Source organism: Bidens hawaiensis, unplaced genomic scaffold (assembly GCF_021521415.1).
Source record: "Bidens hawaiensis isolate Kalapana, Puna unplaced genomic scaffold, B.hawaiensis_p1.1 tig00003115_1, whole genome shotgun sequence".
Lineage (NCBI taxonomy): Eukaryota > Viridiplantae > Streptophyta > Magnoliopsida > Asterales > Asteraceae > Bidens > Bidens hawaiensis.
Window position 1 is genome coordinate 218,598 of NW_027491167.1, and position 17,520 is coordinate 236,117.

General features: G+C 36.8%; 3 protein-coding genes across 3 annotated transcripts; 1 reads left to right on the plus strand and 2 right to left on the minus strand.

The window, feature by feature from the left end:
• Nucleotides 1–3,009: 3,009 nt before the first annotated feature.
• On the minus strand, nt 3,010–4,242 carry LOC143622221 (pentatricopeptide repeat-containing protein At5g56310-like). The gene has a single exon (XM_077093421.1). The coding sequence runs from the start codon at nt 4,240–4,242 to the stop codon at nt 3,010–3,012; it is 1,233 nt and encodes a 410-aa protein (XP_076949536.1).
• Nucleotides 4,243–6,620: 2,378 nt separating this feature from the next.
• On the minus strand, nt 6,621–9,463 carry LOC143622244 (DNA-(apurinic or apyrimidinic site) endonuclease 2-like). Its single transcript, XM_077093438.1, has 10 exons — nt 9,336–9,463; nt 9,139–9,250; nt 8,794–9,021; nt 8,618–8,703; nt 8,413–8,528; nt 8,247–8,327; nt 7,972–8,172; nt 7,701–7,858; nt 7,095–7,600; nt 6,621–7,007 (listed from the first exon to the last, which is right to left on the minus strand). The coding sequence occupies exons 1-10, from the start codon at nt 9,441–9,443 to the stop codon at nt 6,930–6,932; spliced, it is 1,674 nt and encodes a 557-aa protein (XP_076949553.1). The 5' UTR covers nt 9,444–9,463; the 3' UTR covers nt 6,621–6,929.
• A 3,057-nt stretch (nt 9,464–12,520) lies between these two features.
• Nucleotides 12,521–14,070, plus strand: LOC143622245 (transcription factor bHLH121-like). The gene is made up of 6 exons (XM_077093439.1): nt 12,521–12,669; nt 13,023–13,141; nt 13,219–13,357; nt 13,419–13,734; nt 13,802–13,878; nt 13,963–14,070. Exons 1-6 carry the CDS (start codon nt 12,598–12,600, stop codon nt 14,068–14,070), a joined length of 831 nt encoding a protein of 276 aa, XP_076949554.1. The 5' UTR covers nt 12,521–12,597.
• Nucleotides 14,071–17,520: the final 3,450 nt, after the last annotated feature.

Below are 17,520 nucleotides of genomic sequence, written 5' to 3' on the forward strand. Positions count from 1 at the left end.
TTGGAAGTCATAATCGGCGATTTGTTGGGAGAAGCATGATAGGTTACCGGGCTTGTAAGGCTTTGCAAGATCTTCATCTAGCCTCACAGCAGGATTATGATTTGTTGTCCCTTGGTGAGTACCCAGTGCTTGGTTGATGAGCTGGGTCCACGGGAAGTGTGCCATCATTTGAGGCATCAGGTTAAAGCCTTGAAGGCTTTCAGGTGTTGCTGTTGTTTTGTTTGCTCCCATGGAAGTGCTCATCGCTGCACTTCGAGCCAAGGGCAAGACCGACATGGCCTGCTCCCACGTAGTGGCTGTAGAAGGAGCATTTGAAGCTGGTGACCGCCATATTTGGTCGGGAGTGGTCTCGTGCCCAAGGGGTCGTGAGGTGAACAAAGGGAAAGCCGTCGGGCTTGATCTCCCATAAGTGTAGGGAGAGGGGTTAAAGGGTTGACAGGTTACACTTGGACCAGCTTTAAAAAGAGAAGCAGTCGGTCGTGAGCTGGTTGGAGGGGAAGGTGGACGTCCGAGCGACAATGAGGGCTCCGATTCGTCATAATCCAGCCTGATTCTTATTCCCTTTTCTCTTTCTTGGCTCACGTGTTGGTTAAGGAGATGCCTTAGTTGCAAGAAATGTCGTGATACCCCTTCCATCGTCAAGTCGACACGTTCTGGGGTGTTTGTAACTCCTGCATGAGGAGAAGGAACTCCGGATCGCGAAGGGGTTGGAGTTCGAAAAGGTGAAAAATCGAGGAACAAAGGTCCCGTCGAAGTTCCTCCCGGGGTGGAAAAAATCGAGGTCGTCGCCGGAGTTTCTTGACCGACGCTTGGTGTCGGTGTTCTTGACACTTGATTAACTTCTCCAGGAGATCCACCTTCTGACATGGTGATGGAACTACACTACTGGTCTTTATGATAAAGTAAGCGGCGTAGCCCCACGGTGAGCGCCAACTTGTTGCTACAACAAAGATAAGACCAATGATAGTGAATGGACTGGTTAGGCTAAGAGGCTTCAAGGGTTCAGGTTAGCCTAACGCAGGTCGTGGTGTCCCTCTACGTTTGCAAAACGTAGAAGGAGGTTCACTAGTTAGTTGTTTGTTGTTATAGCTCACCGAAGATCAAAAACCGTGATGTTTGGAATCGGTTTTAGGATGATGTTTTTGGTGAAGCTATGAAGTTATTGAAGTAAGAAAGAAATAAGCTAAGAGCATATTTTTCAAGGAAGAAGAGAAGATTTGAGAGATGGTGTTATCTGCCCAGATCTTGTTGTGTTTATGTTTAAGGCTAAGTTATCTATATATATGAAGAAGATCTAAGCCTTTTAGTCCAGTTAACTAAATTAGTTAGCCTCTTGTTTGCATAGAGAGTTGACCTTTATGGGCGGGAAGGCTTGGACCGCTGGTCCATAGCTTAAAATAATAATACTTTATCTGAGTATGTACTTTGGTCAGAGGAGAACAGTGATTTGACATCGTACTGTAGCACGTGGGTACTTGTTTACATAAGTTTGGGCGGGAAACGAAGCTTTTAACCTTTTAACCCTTTTAACGTTAAAGTGTTTCAGCCATTTTATTATTTCCTTGGGCTACCCCCGTCATCATAGGTAAACAAGTCTTGTTGTCATTCAACAAAACCATTAGAATCTAGCATTATCTCAGGTGCTAATTATCGTGACTTCAGGGTCACTACAATTCATTGGTCATGCTAATTTTCTCTATATTATTTCAATTTTATCAAATGTGATTGAAAACACAAAGTGAAAATAGGTGGTATTTAAAGAGGTGTGCGTTCATAAAATTTATTTTTAACTATTATTCTCCGATTCTCTTAGAATCGGTAGAGGTCACCGCATACAAACTTCTTTTTAAGATGACAAAAATCACCACAACTTCTTGCCTTATAACAATGTGAAAGGAAACACCATAATCTTCCAAGTTTCAAGAAACTGATCACATATCTATAGTCTCACTAATCTAGATAGTGATCACCTTCATTATTCTCTAACTTGGTATTAAACTTTTAGATCTTGATCTCTCAAATAAATGAATAATATAGAAGGTTACTTGAGAGAACATTGTTTCGTGTTAGATTTATAAAAGTTTTTTAAAATTAATGTAAGAAGACTCTTTAAAAAATGAGTGAGAGAGACTTTTAAACATGTGATTGGTTAATGTCTCGCACAAAAAGATATATGCTTAAAACAAGTAAAAATTGATATAAAAATTGTTTTATTCCCAAAATGTTCACTTGTCTATTTGATTAAACCCATCCCTTTTATTTAAATACATGTGAACTACTATTTTCTTAAGAGAACTTCCAATAATTTATGATCCAAAAAATTAGCAATTTTATATATAATCTTTGACTTGTTCTTGAGAAAATAGTTCCTCAAAAATGGTTAAAAATAAGACTTTGTTGACTGATCTTTTTAATCATATATGCTTTGGCATATATCTATCTTGCATTTTTTGGTATTTAATCTTGACTGCACATATGAAGCATGATTCGTTTATGAGAAATATATGTCTAGTGGTTGGACAATTAATCCACGGTTACAGTTGGACCACGACAATGGCCGTGACGTCGTCTGACTATGATGCGAATATGCGATCAATACATGACACGTCCGTAAAATCGACTGTGTTGATTGTGTTATGTCCTTAACATTGTGTGTTGATTATTGTTCAACCAATAGTTAACCATAGGGATTTATGCACTTTTGTGATATCTATATTTTAATTATTGTAATGTGTTCATCTCAAGGCTACATATGTTGTTGCATCAACCTTGAGTTTATAGCTTGTAGATTAACCAATCTTTTTTCTTTTCGTTTTCGCAAGGCTTTATGTTTTATGAGGTCGAAGGATAGACTATGTACAGACTATGAAATAATTTGTAACTAATATTTTTCATCACATATTCTTATCTTTATGATTTATTATCATAAAGATAGTGTTTTATACTTATAGTTTATGAATGCACTAACAATGTATAATTACAAAAGGTTAAAAATATCTCTATGTTCCATTAATGCATATTCCCAGCCAAAAATCTATGTACCCTATTACCAACCTCTATTGAACTCAGTCCTGCAGTCTTCACAACCCCTGAATCATTCATCATTGCTCTCCAACGATACGCTTCATCCCAATGATCACACGACGCATACAAATTCGACACCAGCATATAGTCTCCATCATTTAAACCATCAAACTTTAGTAGTATCTTCACAACTTTCTCTCCAATCTCCAGATCCCTATAATTCACACAAGCACTAAGCAATGCACCCAAAACAGACCTCCCTGGCCTAAATGGCATCGTGTCAATGATCATATACGCACTTTCAAGAAAACCGGCTCGAGCCAGAAGGTCAACAATGCACCCATAATGCTCCATTTTGCGAGTCACACCATACTCGGTTTCCATAGATTCAAAAAGGGTTTGACCCTCTTTTATCAGCCCTGAATGGCTGCATGCACTAAGCAAAGCTATGAAGGTTATATCATCAGGCTTTGTTCTTTGAAGCATGTCATCAAACATCTTGAGGGCCGCAACACCGTATCCATGAAGAGCGAGTCCAGATATTAACGCATTCCAACAGAAAATGTCTCGTGCTTTAGACTTGTAAAACACACACAAGAAACTGTTTGCACATCCACATTTGGCATACATGTCTATCAAAGAAGTGATTACATGAACACTCGAAACGAGCCCTAATTCAAGCGCGTATACATGAATTTCACAGCCTTTTTCTAGTAACCCTAATCCAGCACAAGCAGATAATGCGGTTGTTACCGTAAGGTAATCTGGAACTACAGTTTTCTCCTCCGCTTTCATGGTGTCAAAAAGCAGAACAACCTCATCAAACAACCCGTTATTCAAATAAACACCAAGTAATGTGTTCCACGACACAATATTTCGTTCAGGCATTTCATCAAACACCTTACGCGCACCCTTAACATCTCCGTACCTCCCACAAGCCAAAATCATAGCGTTCCAAGACACGATACTTCTTTGAGGCATTTCATCGAACACCTTACGCGCAGAAACCACATCACCTGTTTCCGCAAACCCAGACAAGATTATATTAAACGAATAAAGATCCCTCTTAGGCATTAATCTAAAAAGTTGAATAGCAGCATCCATATTCTTAAATGAAACATATGCATCCAAGATGGAGTTCCAAGCAATAGTATCTTTGATTTGCATATTATCAAACACTTTACGAGCATCGTGTAGTTTGTTAACAGAAGCATACATGTTGAGAAGTGAAGTCTGGACCAGCATGTGGTTTTTGCTATCTGGCCATGGAGGGTTAATCCGGGTTGATGATTGGAGTGACTAGAGAGTGCTTTGAGTAGTACAGGGTATGTGAAGTTATCTGGGGTGAATGATTGATTGTTGTTGCATTTGTTGGTATGAATGGAAAGCATCCTTGGTGTTGCCTTCGGCTGCTTGTTTCTTGATGATTTTGTTCCAAGTTTTCAGGTCAAGAGAAAGAGAAGAAGGTGGAACAGAGCATTGCAGATAGAGAGCCAGCCATACATAGCTTCACTATCTAATTCATAGATTGGAGCCTTTTATTGATGGACTGGACTGACTGAGTCATCAAGATAAATGGTGACCCACGGTTGCAGCTAAGGACAAAATGTCGTTGGTAAATTAATAATGGACTACTTTTTTTTTTCTTTTTTTTTTTTTTTGGAAAATTCCCAAAGTGAAAAGGAGAGAGTAAATTAAATAATCCAATTATTTCTTAAAATCCGAAAATAACCCATCAAATCTCGTCTGGGCGTCACATTGGGAATCAATTCGAAGAGATTCAAAATGATTTGAATATCGTCGGCTCCGTTCAAATTTTAAGTAATCTTATCTTTCCAGGTCAAATTTTAAAAAATCTCGTCTGCTTCATCCATTTTTTAGATTTTTTTGGTCATTTTCTAACACATCTCTCTCTTTCTCCTCTCATCTCTCTCTTCTCATTTTCTCTCCAACAATCATCTTCACCATCTTAAAAATAAACCTCCAACCATGTAAACCGGATTAGGCTCCGTTGACGTTTGAACCGTTTTCGACGAGAACAAATCGAAGCCAATGGACGGATTTATCGAGGCTTTGTGATTTGTGCTCGCCGGAAACGGTTCAAATGTTACCCGTGTCCAAACCAGTTTACATGGTTTGAGGTTTTTGAAGGAGGATGGTGGAGAGAAAAGGGAAGAGAGAGGTGAGAAGAGCGAGAAAGTTAGTGTTAAAGAAAAGGATAAGAAAATTTTTTCAAAAAATGAACTAAGCAGACGGAGTTTCCTAGAATTTGGCCTAGAAAGACGAGATACTTCAAATTTGGACGGAGCCGACGAGATTCAAATCATTCAATTCCCAATGTGGCTTTCCAGACGAGATTTGAAGGGTTATTTCCGAATTTTAAAAAAAAGTTGAGTTATTTTGATTTTCTCTCTCAGAAAAAGGGCCACTTTGGGATTTTCCCTGTTTTTTATAAATTAAGAAGTGTGTACCCAAATGGCCAAATTAATTTAAAACTATATATATATAACTAAACAAAATATGAAATTGATTTTTTTTTTCAATTTAAAAGATTAGCAAGATATGAAGCGGAAAGAAACAACCCCTATATTTACAACCAACACACCAACTATGTGATGTATCAACCGATAGTGCCAACCCCACGCACATCCACCCGACATCCTCTTCTAATTCCAAATGTCATAATTCATATACCCAAAACCCAAGCATTACCCGAGAAGTTTACTCAAACACAACCAACCACCTCTAAGTGAAAAAACACACAGAAAAAAGATAAGTGCGTCAAACCAAAAGAACCTCGAGAGATGGTGAAGTGATGAGTTTGCGACTACAAATAGAGCCAAAAAAATCTCGCCCTTTTACAATGATAGAAGATTGGAATCTCCTTTAGAATTCAACAAAGTATCTTGTACTACCAGTGAAGGCCGCTTGAGCGTCTAAATGGTCCAAGACAACATCTGGTATGAATGAACAAAATTCGTCTCAAGCAACATCGGATGCTAGCTCCCATATAAAGTTGAACGAGTTCGATGACGACTTAAATCTTGATGACCGAAGGACCAACCTTGCCCGCCCAGGAGGCAAGAGCCCGGGGAACCTCCTTGTCTAAAACTACATCTACATGAGTCCCAAGGTGAAGGCACACTTTGAAAGCTTGGGAGATAAATTTCTAAACTTCTCTCATCTAACAAAAAACGCACGAGTGGAAAACAAAAACAAATACACGATAATAGATTTTAAGTTTATCGAGAAAGACCTCTCACATCTACCACCAGAGGACCGGGCCATGTTCAAAGAACGCAAGGAATCAATCCGAGCCAAATATCGTAAAAGTTTAATTCAGATTATTTCAATCTTTTTCACAAATCACAAATTATCCGCTTACTCTCTACAAAAATACATATTTTTTCCTTTTATACATTTTGCAGAAAACATCGATAAAACAAATCAACTGGTGTGTTGTACAGGATAACTAGTCAACATAAAGTGTTACACAAATGATCGAAAACCTAGTCATTCTTTTTTTTTTCCTTTCTTAAATGATATATATATATATATATATATAAAGTGAATGCAAAGAAAGAAAACACTTTTGATACCAACACTTAAAAGTTAAAACAATTATGACTATTTCTAGAATAAAACTAACAAACGAGATGAACAATGACAGCATATGAGGACTACGCCTAGCGGTTTTGGTTGGTTTGCTCAAGTCTCCAATTTTACTAGTTCAGTTTTTGTTTCAAAACCAATAAGCTTGGTTTTGGCCTACAGAAAGCTCATGAAACTTTTAACAGTTTAACTTCTATTTCACAAATTACCAGCTCTGAGCAGTGTATTGATAAAAATTAGATAACAGACGATGAGAGGAAGCATAGCAAACAGACCACTAAGAGATAAGATCACTAGCCCTGTTTGCGCTTAGATCTTGAATCAGCCCACTTAAAGTAACCACAATTTGCTTCAGGATTTGATGCTGGCCCCTGCAAAGTAAAGTTTCTCATATAAGCCAAACCAAAACACATATGTAATAAACATAAACACACCATTTACAAAACCACAAAATATACCTCTGCACGAGCACAAACATAAAAACGGCGACCACAAGTGGGTCCCGCTTTCTTCACAACCCGAGAAACACATTGCTCTCCATGACCCTTGCACACAGGAATACTACCCTGCATCATTTGTTGAATTCTTTGCCACTCTAATTGAGCACTTCGACTTTGACTATTATCAGTTTGAGAAGAATTACAAGTATCCGATGCACTTGGACACTCATCAGGTTGACTTATATTGGACTTCATAATATCAGTTTCAGACCCATCAACCCAATTACTTGTATGGTTAACTGACAACTCAGCAGTCATGCTCTTAACATCTTTATTCACTGTTGAACAACTGTGAAAAAAGGACTTAAGTGAAAGCTGTGATGATTGACTTTTTTTTAACTTTTTCTTTGTTGCTGTCGAGTCGAAAACGGGACTTTTATCGCCTATCTCATGGTTTTGTACTTTAACCTGTTCATCAAGAACTCTGGTTTCGTCTGTTGATTGCCTTCTTGATAACATTGACACTGCAAAACCGTATACGGGTCTGTAAAACATCCAAGAAATAGTGTGCGCATGTGTTTATTTAAATCCAAATAAAATATATAAATATAATATATATACTACCAAGAGTTTGCTGACATCCTCGAACCTGAGGACAATATCTAGTTGATAAAGATGGAGTATTATGTTGTTGAATATCAGGAATCTCGTTTAAACTCATAAAAACCGGGGCGTGATCTGAACCCTCCATCTTAGTATTTTTCTCTCCTTTCCATTTGTAACTGAAGGTACAAAAGTAATAAATTTGATTATATTCCAATAAGAAAGAACAAAACTTGAATCCAACAAAGTTAAACCCACAAGTCAAATGTTTGATCCTATGTAAGAAAGTTACCTTTGCATGGTCCCCGGTTTGCAGCGTTTAAACTGTGTTAATATGTCGCAATTTTTAATTTGGCATGTAAAAAAGTTATGATCTTTCATATCTACATTTTCATGTAAGCATGATCCAGCAGTTATAATATGGTCAATCCTTGACCCAAAATTGAATATCTCCCCACCTGTGTTTGTGGACCAACACGTATACGCTTCTGTTCTATAAATGATTAGAAGTAATAATATGTTATAAACAGTATTTAATAAAAACACAAATTATGATTTATGTTGCACCTTTCAGGATGTTTTGCTCTGAATACATCAAAGAACACGCCCCCACGTTCCACTAGTAAAGATCTAAACCAGCTTCTAAACCTAGTAATATTCAATATAAAACTTTAAATGTTAAAGGTAAAATATAATTATTGCTTAATAGGCTTGTTAGAACTTAGAAGCTTACTCGTTATTTTCAAAATCTGGCCCTGCATCACACCTATCTATAGAACAAGGTGCAATGTTAAAATCACCAACAACGATTATTATTCTTCCTTTAAGCATAAGGGCCTCCCATCGTTTCTATAACAAAACACCAAAAACAAATAATAAAGAAGAAATTATATAAAAAATACTTAATATTAATAGTCGATGTGAAGAAAAAAGATTACTTGCAGTATCTTGTAGAATGAAAGCTTGAATTCAATCCGTTCTGCATCATCACATGCGGCTCGAGGTCCATAAATGTTAAAAAGAACTGCAATATTTCAGTTTTACGACTTGTGATCTTATTATATATTGTTCGAAAAACATCGGTTATAATAACCAACAGGCATATACCACTCACCAAAATGACCATGATCAGTGATGATACAACGCCCCTCGCTATCAATTTTAAGAAGCTCGTCTCGATCAAACCCTTCAAGCCCTTCCGCACGCACCAAAGAATCGTGTTTTGTGGCTGCAAATCCTCTAGAATTCTCTAGAACACCAGTGAACCCTTCCTCAGCATCAACTGGCAGTGCAACTTCATTGCTTGAAAACGCAGATTGCACTTTACAAAATGTTACAACACCTGTTTAAACATGATCCCAGAAAACAAATAACTTCAAATGTAGAAAAACTAGAGAAATAACTGAATTAATGAAGTAGGTTTCATTGGGGCAATTTAACAAACACCTTGTGTGCATACCGGAATAACCCGTGCGGCCTTTTTCAAGGGAACGAGTGCAAGAGAAGAATGACTCATACCCATCTGCTGAAACCACGTCAGCTCTTAATTCTTGCCTAGACAATTTGGTTTCCTAAATGATATTAAGTAAAAAAAGAAATTGTTATTATTATTAAAGGCTAAAGGTAAAATTGGGAAGAGATGAATGGAGAAGAGACCTGGAGGCAGATGATGTCGGAATGGAGAGAGTCGAGGAGTTTACGAAGGGAGCCGTACTGAGAGATTCGAGGCCTCAGCCCATTCACGTTATACGTTGCTATCTTCATTCATCCATCCCTTGAAGGCTGTCACTGCAACTTCAATGAAGATCTTTTCTTTAATTGAACCAAACCGCCATTGATATCGGAAATGAAACAACACCTTTGAAGAAACCCTTTTCTTGGTGGGGTAAAAACTTCACTTTTTACAAGTTTAAGTGGTGTTTGGGATTTCTAATTGCAGGTGATTTATGGGTTTCCAGTACATTTGGCCAACCACGCAATTTTAGTACTTTTGAATTTTTTGCAACTGGCAATTTCATGTTTTAAAAATTGGCTATTTTAGTACTTTTCGTAACCCCGTTTAATTTATCCGTTAATTCAAGGGCGTAATAGTAACTTTAGTTATTTTATTTATTTTCTTTTTTCTTTTAACTTTAGTTATTTTCTTTTTTCTTTTAAGCCCTAATGGTTATATCCTTTTTATATCATCTTAAGTCTTAACCCACAAAGACCAAACTTACATCCACTGTATTCTTAACCACCACCACCCTCATCCGTCACCACCACTCACCGGCGATCAAATTAGGGTTTCAACTTTCAACATTTCACGACGAATGGATCAATCGTTCCTAATCATGTTGTCCAACCTCCTACACCTCCAAAACCACCTGGACCGCACCACCTCCTTAATCTCCGACACCACCACCACCACCACCACCCCATCCTCCCTCCTAACCACCACCTCCGCCGTTCCACTCATATTCTTCACCATCGCCGTCGTCCTCTCCTTCATCTCCATCGCCGCAAACCCCGCATCCCATCCCCACCACCCTCACCCACCACCACTTCCCAATACTCCGCCGCCGGTATTACGTTCCTTCCGAATATCTGTGGTGCGATTGGTAACACGCATATTAGGTTGCATAGTTTGCCGTCAGGTGTGGCGAATCGGAATGTTTATATGAATGGTTACGGGTTTAATACGATTCAGCTCCAAGTGGTGGCGGATTGCAAGAAGATTTTTTGGGATGTGTGTGTGAAGGCGTCGGGGGCGTTTGATGACGTCTTGCATTTTCGGCACAGTTTGCTTTATATTCATGGTTTGTGAACCCCATGAGCAAACCACCATGGAAGCTTGTTTAAAATGATCTGAGGTGAGATAATGGGATTAGGGTTTGAATGATATTAAAAGAGGAAAGGAAGGAGCTTAAAAGAAAAAAGAAAATAAATAAAATATATAAAGTTATCATTATGCCCTTGACTTAACGGACAAATTAAACGGGGTTATAAAAAAGTACTAAAATGACCAGTTTTTTAAACATGGAGTAGCGAGTTGCGAAAAATTCAAAAAAAGTATTAAAGTTGCGTAGTTGATCAAACCACAGGTACTAAAATGGCACTTAACTCTAAGTTATAATTGGGTATGTTTGGCAAAACTGTTTGCTAGCTAGTGATTTGAAGCTATTCTATAGTTTTTTTAGATTTAGATATTCGGCAAAGTGATTGAAGCTTATAATAAAATGTTAAAAAATTATTAAAATGGGCATAACTAAAAACAATAATAGTGTTGTATTTATTTTGGAAGGTTATTTAAGTAAATTAAAATACTAAAAGCTTGTATATCTTTCTAAACGCTACTAGTAAAAGCTTTAAACTTTAAGCTTTTTCTCCTAACCTAAAAGTTTCAAACTTCTTGAACCAAACAATTTTTTAAATTGAGTAAGAGTTTTCTCTTAAAAGCTAGAAGCTCCAAAAAGCTTCATGCCAAACATATCCCCGCTTTTAAGAAAATACTCAAAATCGAATAAAAAAGGTGTGTTTGGTTGGAGGAGCCTAAAAATTTTAGGTTAAGATAAAAAACTTCAAATTTGAACGCTACTACTACTAGAGTTTGAGAAAAGGATACAAGCTTTTATATTTGAAAATTTGCAAGTTTGGTATTTGAACTTTCATCAACTTTTGTTAATTTATATAATAGTTACACATTTAACACTTATTCAAAACCAACTGTCCCAGGACTTTTTAAGAGGTTATAACATTTTCACACGTTAATATTTTTTTTAAAGATTACATCATAAAAACGAGTACATTATTCTCTTTAATTTGAGTATGATATTAGTATACTTCTTTAACTTTAAAAAAATTAACATATTACATTATTACCGATTAGAATCGACAACAAGTCGAGTTAGGCGAGCTTGGGTCATGTGTAAGACCAAATTAGGGTCGAAACGAGTCGATACAAAAAGAGTTCATTTAGTTTGGTTTGTGTCAATATGGTTTTGAGTTGAAATGTGTCAGGTCAGAACATGTTTTAGATTTATTCAGCGCCGGGCCAGAACGAGATTCGGATCAAAACAAGTTGGTTTAAAAAATTATTTATTTGAAATTACTGTATATTTTAGTTCTGCTTCTTGATTTTCGCCAGCGATTACACGTGTGCTGCCTTTGCACGAATTACACGTCTACATGCAGGTTATGTGTGCACTGTCATAAGGTGAATATGTACCGGCACTGATTATGCAGTTGATGTCAGGTTTCGTGCCACTATGCTGCACCGTGCGGACACTCAACTAGTTTTATTAAAAGCTCCAGACGACACTCTGTCAAACACTTAAATACATCTAAAACGCTACAACTACTAGCTTCCAGTCACCGGCTAGTTTTGCCAAACATACCCAATGTGTCTGAAAAAATTAGGTTTTGTGAATGTATAAGAAGTCCCTTTGACATCTCTTCATCTTCAATAATTCTCGATATAAAAACACTCAGAAAACACGGGCTGATCAAACTTCAGGTAGTTTTTCCGGTTTAACTTGAGAGGAGGAGGTCCATTCCTTTGGGATTTTTTTCTCGAACCATAAATCTAGCTTACTACACTACTTCAAACTAGCATATCTCATGTCCAGATTTAATCCAAGATCTACCATCAAAGAGGCCGAATTCTCTACCCGGTAAAATCTTGGTGGAAAAATAATACTTTTTTAAAAAATGTACATAAAAAAGTAGCACCAACAGCAAAATGGAATCGTGGTGGGCACATGTCCATTACTTGCTATTTGCTAGCCATTATAATGCCTTAATTAATAATGCCTTGTGACACAATTCCCTTTAACCTCCATCTCCATCTTCAACTTCATCTTCTTGGTCATCTGTCTATATGCTAATTGCAACAAATCACAAATCTTCAATTTAATCCACACTCAGCTCGTTGGATTACATGGATCAGTGGAAACCCAAGCTTGAGTTGCATCAACAACAACATCATTATATTCCCAATGATCAAAGGTTTGTTTGTTTGCATTTCACTTTCCGGACCGACTTCATCAATTCGGAGTCACCTTCTGTTTGCTAATATCTATCTGTTAATTGATTAAATACGACTTTGATAATTGATAAATCACTCTGATCTCTGCTTCTTGTCATTTATTCACGCAAACACACATACGTGATGCTGTTTTATATCCACCTCTTAAATTCTTAATGCATGTGATCTATCCTTCATTTGTAATCACAACAGTCCTCTTATATGTTTATAGAGCTTGCAAATATAATGTGATGCATATTGTAGAGATATTTTTTTTATGGCTTTTTTAGATGCATTACTACTTGTGACACGTTACTTATTGGATTCCTAGCGGAGAGATGACTGAAGTCGAAGCAAAAGATGCAAACGAAGCTAGAAAAGTTCAAAAGGCTGACCATGAAAAACTGAGGAGAGACAAACTAAACGAGCAGTTTATTGAGCTGGGAAACGTTCTTGGTAATAACTTTGCCAAATTTATAACTATTACCTGCTCCACCATAAAAGTGTCAAATCGTACAAACGACGTTAACTAATCCAATGTGCAAATCCAGACAGACCCAAAAACGACAAGGCGAGCATCATTATAGACACGATCCAAGTGCTAAAGGATCTGACAACTGAAGTCAACAGATTAAAAGCCGAATGCAGAGCATTATCTGAAGAATCATCTGAGGTAATTATCGTAATAGCATTTGCTAGTTTTAACTTTTAATACAATTAACTGTTTAAAACAGCTTACACAGGAGAAGAACGAACTCAGAGAGGAGAAATCAACATTGAAATCCGATATAGAAAACCTTAACGCAGAATATCATCAGCAAAGAGTCAGGGGTAGGCTTCCTTGGGGTGCCATCAATCCTTCAGTTGTTTTGCCACCATCATTTCCAGTAGCTTTGCCCGTCCATACGGCCCCCATTCCAATGCACCCGTTTCCTTTTTTCACAAATTGTAATCCTACATCCGCCTCGCCTTTTATGCCATATCCAAATCAAGTAATTCCTGTATATGCAAATGTAGCACCTACCTCATATGGTTCAAGCAAGTCCACTGATTGTTTTTAAGGGTAGCAATAATAATAATAATAATAATAATAATAATAATAATAATAATAATAATAATAATGAAAAACCGGATGACTCTAGCGAGTTGGTAACGGTATTAGAGCTTAAAACCCCGGGGTCAAGATCTGGTCAGGTAAATAGTAAAAAACCATAGTTTTGACTCATTTTGAAGAGAAATATGTTTTGATATAAAGATTAAAATTTGAGTGATGTGCAGGAGTTATCAAGTGGAGATAAAAAAGGGAAGCAACCGGAAGGCGGTTGTTCAAGCAGTAGACAAACTTCTTCATCAAATGGTGTGGTGGACAACGATGAACGGGTCTAATGGTCAGTCACAGGACCAGACCCGCCTGTTTTTTTACAAAGGTTTAACTTTAAAAGATGGAAAATGGTTGCTTGTATGATGTTATTAACTGGTTAGACATAAGTCCATAACTAGTTGGATAACCAGTGCAAATTATAGGTATAAGTTAATAATTCAGCTAGTGTTGTACAGTAATGGTTTTAAGATTTTTAGTGTCTCAGAATTGAGTTTTCTATGTAAACCCTTTGGAATCATGTGACATCAAACATTAAAAAAAAAGTCAACTAATCATGTATCATCAAACTTACAATGGTATTTTAAATATCATTTCGTGTAATTTTCTATTAGGGGTGGCAACCTTGACCCAAACCACTCCAAATGGGTCAATTTGGGTTGTTTTAAAATTCAAATGGGTTGATTTGGGTCATAGGTTTTAATTAAATGGGTCAAAATGGGTCACTTGAAATTCCACATTCTTATTTTTGGGTCAAAATGGGTTGACAAATTTAACTACATGGGTCGATGTGGGTTAGTGTCTTAAGGAAAAGTGACATGTTTGGGTTGAAACGAGTTTTAGATTGCAACGATATCGGTTTAGGTTTCGGCTCGGATCAGCTTTCGTGCCGACACGAGTTTTAGCACTGGACGGGTTGGGTTTCGGTTTCTTTCGAGTTTTCGCACTAGACGGGTCGATTAAGGTTTTTGATTCGTTTTCGTCAACATTTCGGTTTCGGTTAATTTGTCGGATTTTTTTTTATGAACGAGGATAACGGCGAAAATATTTTAGTTTTTTTACTTTTTTTGTTATTCGTTTATATTTTGAGTTATGATTTTTTATTTGTTTTTTTTGAATTTTTTTTGAGGGATTTTGATCTTAATAGAAACCATCAAAAAATATTCAAAAAAATCATAACTCAAAAAATAAAACAAAAAAAATGTAAAAAAACTAAAACGTTTCATCCGTTGTCCTCGTTCAAAAAAAAATCGACAAATTAACCGAAACTGAAAAGTCGACAACAACGAAACAGAAACATGCTGAAACAAGCTGTTAAGTGATGAAAGGAACTGAAAAGTCGCTAAAGCAAGCTGTTAAGTGCTGAAACGAACTAAAAAATCGCTTAAACGAGCTATTAGATGCTAAAACGAACTGAAAAATCACTTAAACGTGCTGTTACGTGCTGAAACGAACAGAAAAATAGCTTAAACAAGCTGTTACGTGCTGAAACGAACTGAAAAATCGCTTAAACGAGCTGTTACGTGCTGAAACGAACTGAAAAATCGCTTAAACGAGCTGTTACGTGATGAAACGAACTGAAAAATCGCTTAAACGAGCTGTTACGCGATGAAACGAACTGAAAAATCGCTTAAACGAGCTGTTACGCGCTGAAACGAACTGAAAAATCGCTTAAACGAGCTGTTACTCGCTGAAACGAACTGTAAAATCGCTTAAACGAGCTGTTACGGGCTGAAACGAACTGTAAAATCACTTAAACGAGCTGTTACGGGCTGAAACGAACTGTAAAATCGCTTAAACGAGCTGTTGCGCGATGAAACGAACTGAAAAATCGCTTAAACGAGCTGTTGCGCGATGAAACGAACTGAAAAATCGCTTAAACGAGCTGTTACGCGCTGAAACGAACTGAAAAATCGCTTAAACGAGCTGTTACGCGCTGAAACGTACTGAAAAATCGCTTAAACGAGCTGTTACGCGCTGAAACGTACTGAAAAATCGCTTAAACGAGCTGTTACGTGATGAAACGAACTGAAAAATCGCTTAAACGAGCTGTTACGCGCTGAAACGAACTGAAAAATCGCTTAAACGAGCTGTTACGCGCTGAAACGAACTGTAAAATTGCTTAAACGAGCTGTTACGCGCTGAAACGAACTGAAAAATCGCTTAAACGAGCTGTTACGTGCTGAAACGAATTGAAAAACCCGTTTTGACCCGTTCCAACCTTGACCCATTCTAACCCGAACCTGTTGACCCTAACCCGTTCCGACCCGAACCAAAACAACCCTTTTTAAGTGACTCGTTTCGACCCTAACCCGTTTCGACCCTAACCCGTTCCAACTCATGACCCGTTTCGACCCAACCCAACCCATTTGCCATCTCTATTTTCTATACATAAGTTGTTTGGATTTTACTTTTTGAATATCTTAGCAATTTTTTTAGATGTTTTCTAGTTAAGTCTTACTTTTAACAAACTTTGTCTTTAATCTTTGATTTGAATCAAATATTTTAATTGGGTGGCCCACCAAATTATGTTTATGGTTGTTCATGACAAATGACACCCTTTGTCTCTAGCTACCTATCGTGTGCCAACTCACATAAATTTTTTTAAGAAAATGATTGTTAACACCTGATGATTAACTTAAGGGAAAATTCTCAAATTAACCCAAAAGAAGAAAGGAAAATAAAAAAATCTTAAATTTGTTTACATTCCTAAACTAACCCACTAAATATGCACTGGGCTGACGCTTTGGGAAAATAAACGACGGGATTTTTAAACCAATGAAAAGTTGACATGTGGAAAGCATCTGACACACCAGACGAGATTAATAAAAATCTCGTGATTTCCGACCGTATTTTAAACTTAAATCACTTTTTATAAAACAGTCTATCAAGACGGGTTTTTTATGTTTGTTGTCTGATCAGTTCATATTATATTTTTCTTGAGAGTTGAGTTTTTTTAATTTCGTCTTTCAAGACGCATTTTGATTGAATTTGTTCCAAGGAGTTCATATTCTCAAGTTTCTTCTTATAAATTTTAAAAGTTTAAATATCGTCTCCACCGATAGAGTTTTGGTATTCCGTCTTGACCGAAAAAGTCTTTTAAAAGACTTTATCGTTCATATTATAATTTCACCAAAATCTTAATAATTTGAATCCAAATTCTCAAAACCTTATCGTTCTTTCTCCCACTCACCTCCTTCTAACAACTTCTCCACCGATCAACAACAGCTTGAATGTTAACAACACTTTCATATGCATCTTAGGAACTGAAGTGAATACTAATAACAATAAAACGGAAGGTTAGAACGATAAGGTTTTGAGAATTTGGGATTCAAATTATTAAGATTTTGGTGAAATTGGAGTGTGATTTTGTGGTTAAACACGGTTACTGGTGAGTGTGATTTCGTTCACTTAATTGTTAATGATTTAAAGTCTATATAGCTTCAAGGATTGTGATTACTGAAATTTTGATGAAATTGGTGGGTGATTTGAAATGGGTTTTGGTTAATCACAAATACCCATAAATCCATAATTTTGATTTTTTTAAGAAATATTTAAAACCTAGTTACAAATATAGTTGGAGTAGACGGAATGTTAAAAGACTTTGCCGGTTAAGACGGAATACCAAAAATCCTATTGATGGAGACGATATTTAAACTTTTAAAACTTAAAGAAACTTTAGAATATGAACTTCTTGGAACAAATTCAATCAAAATGCGTCTTGAAAGACGAAATTA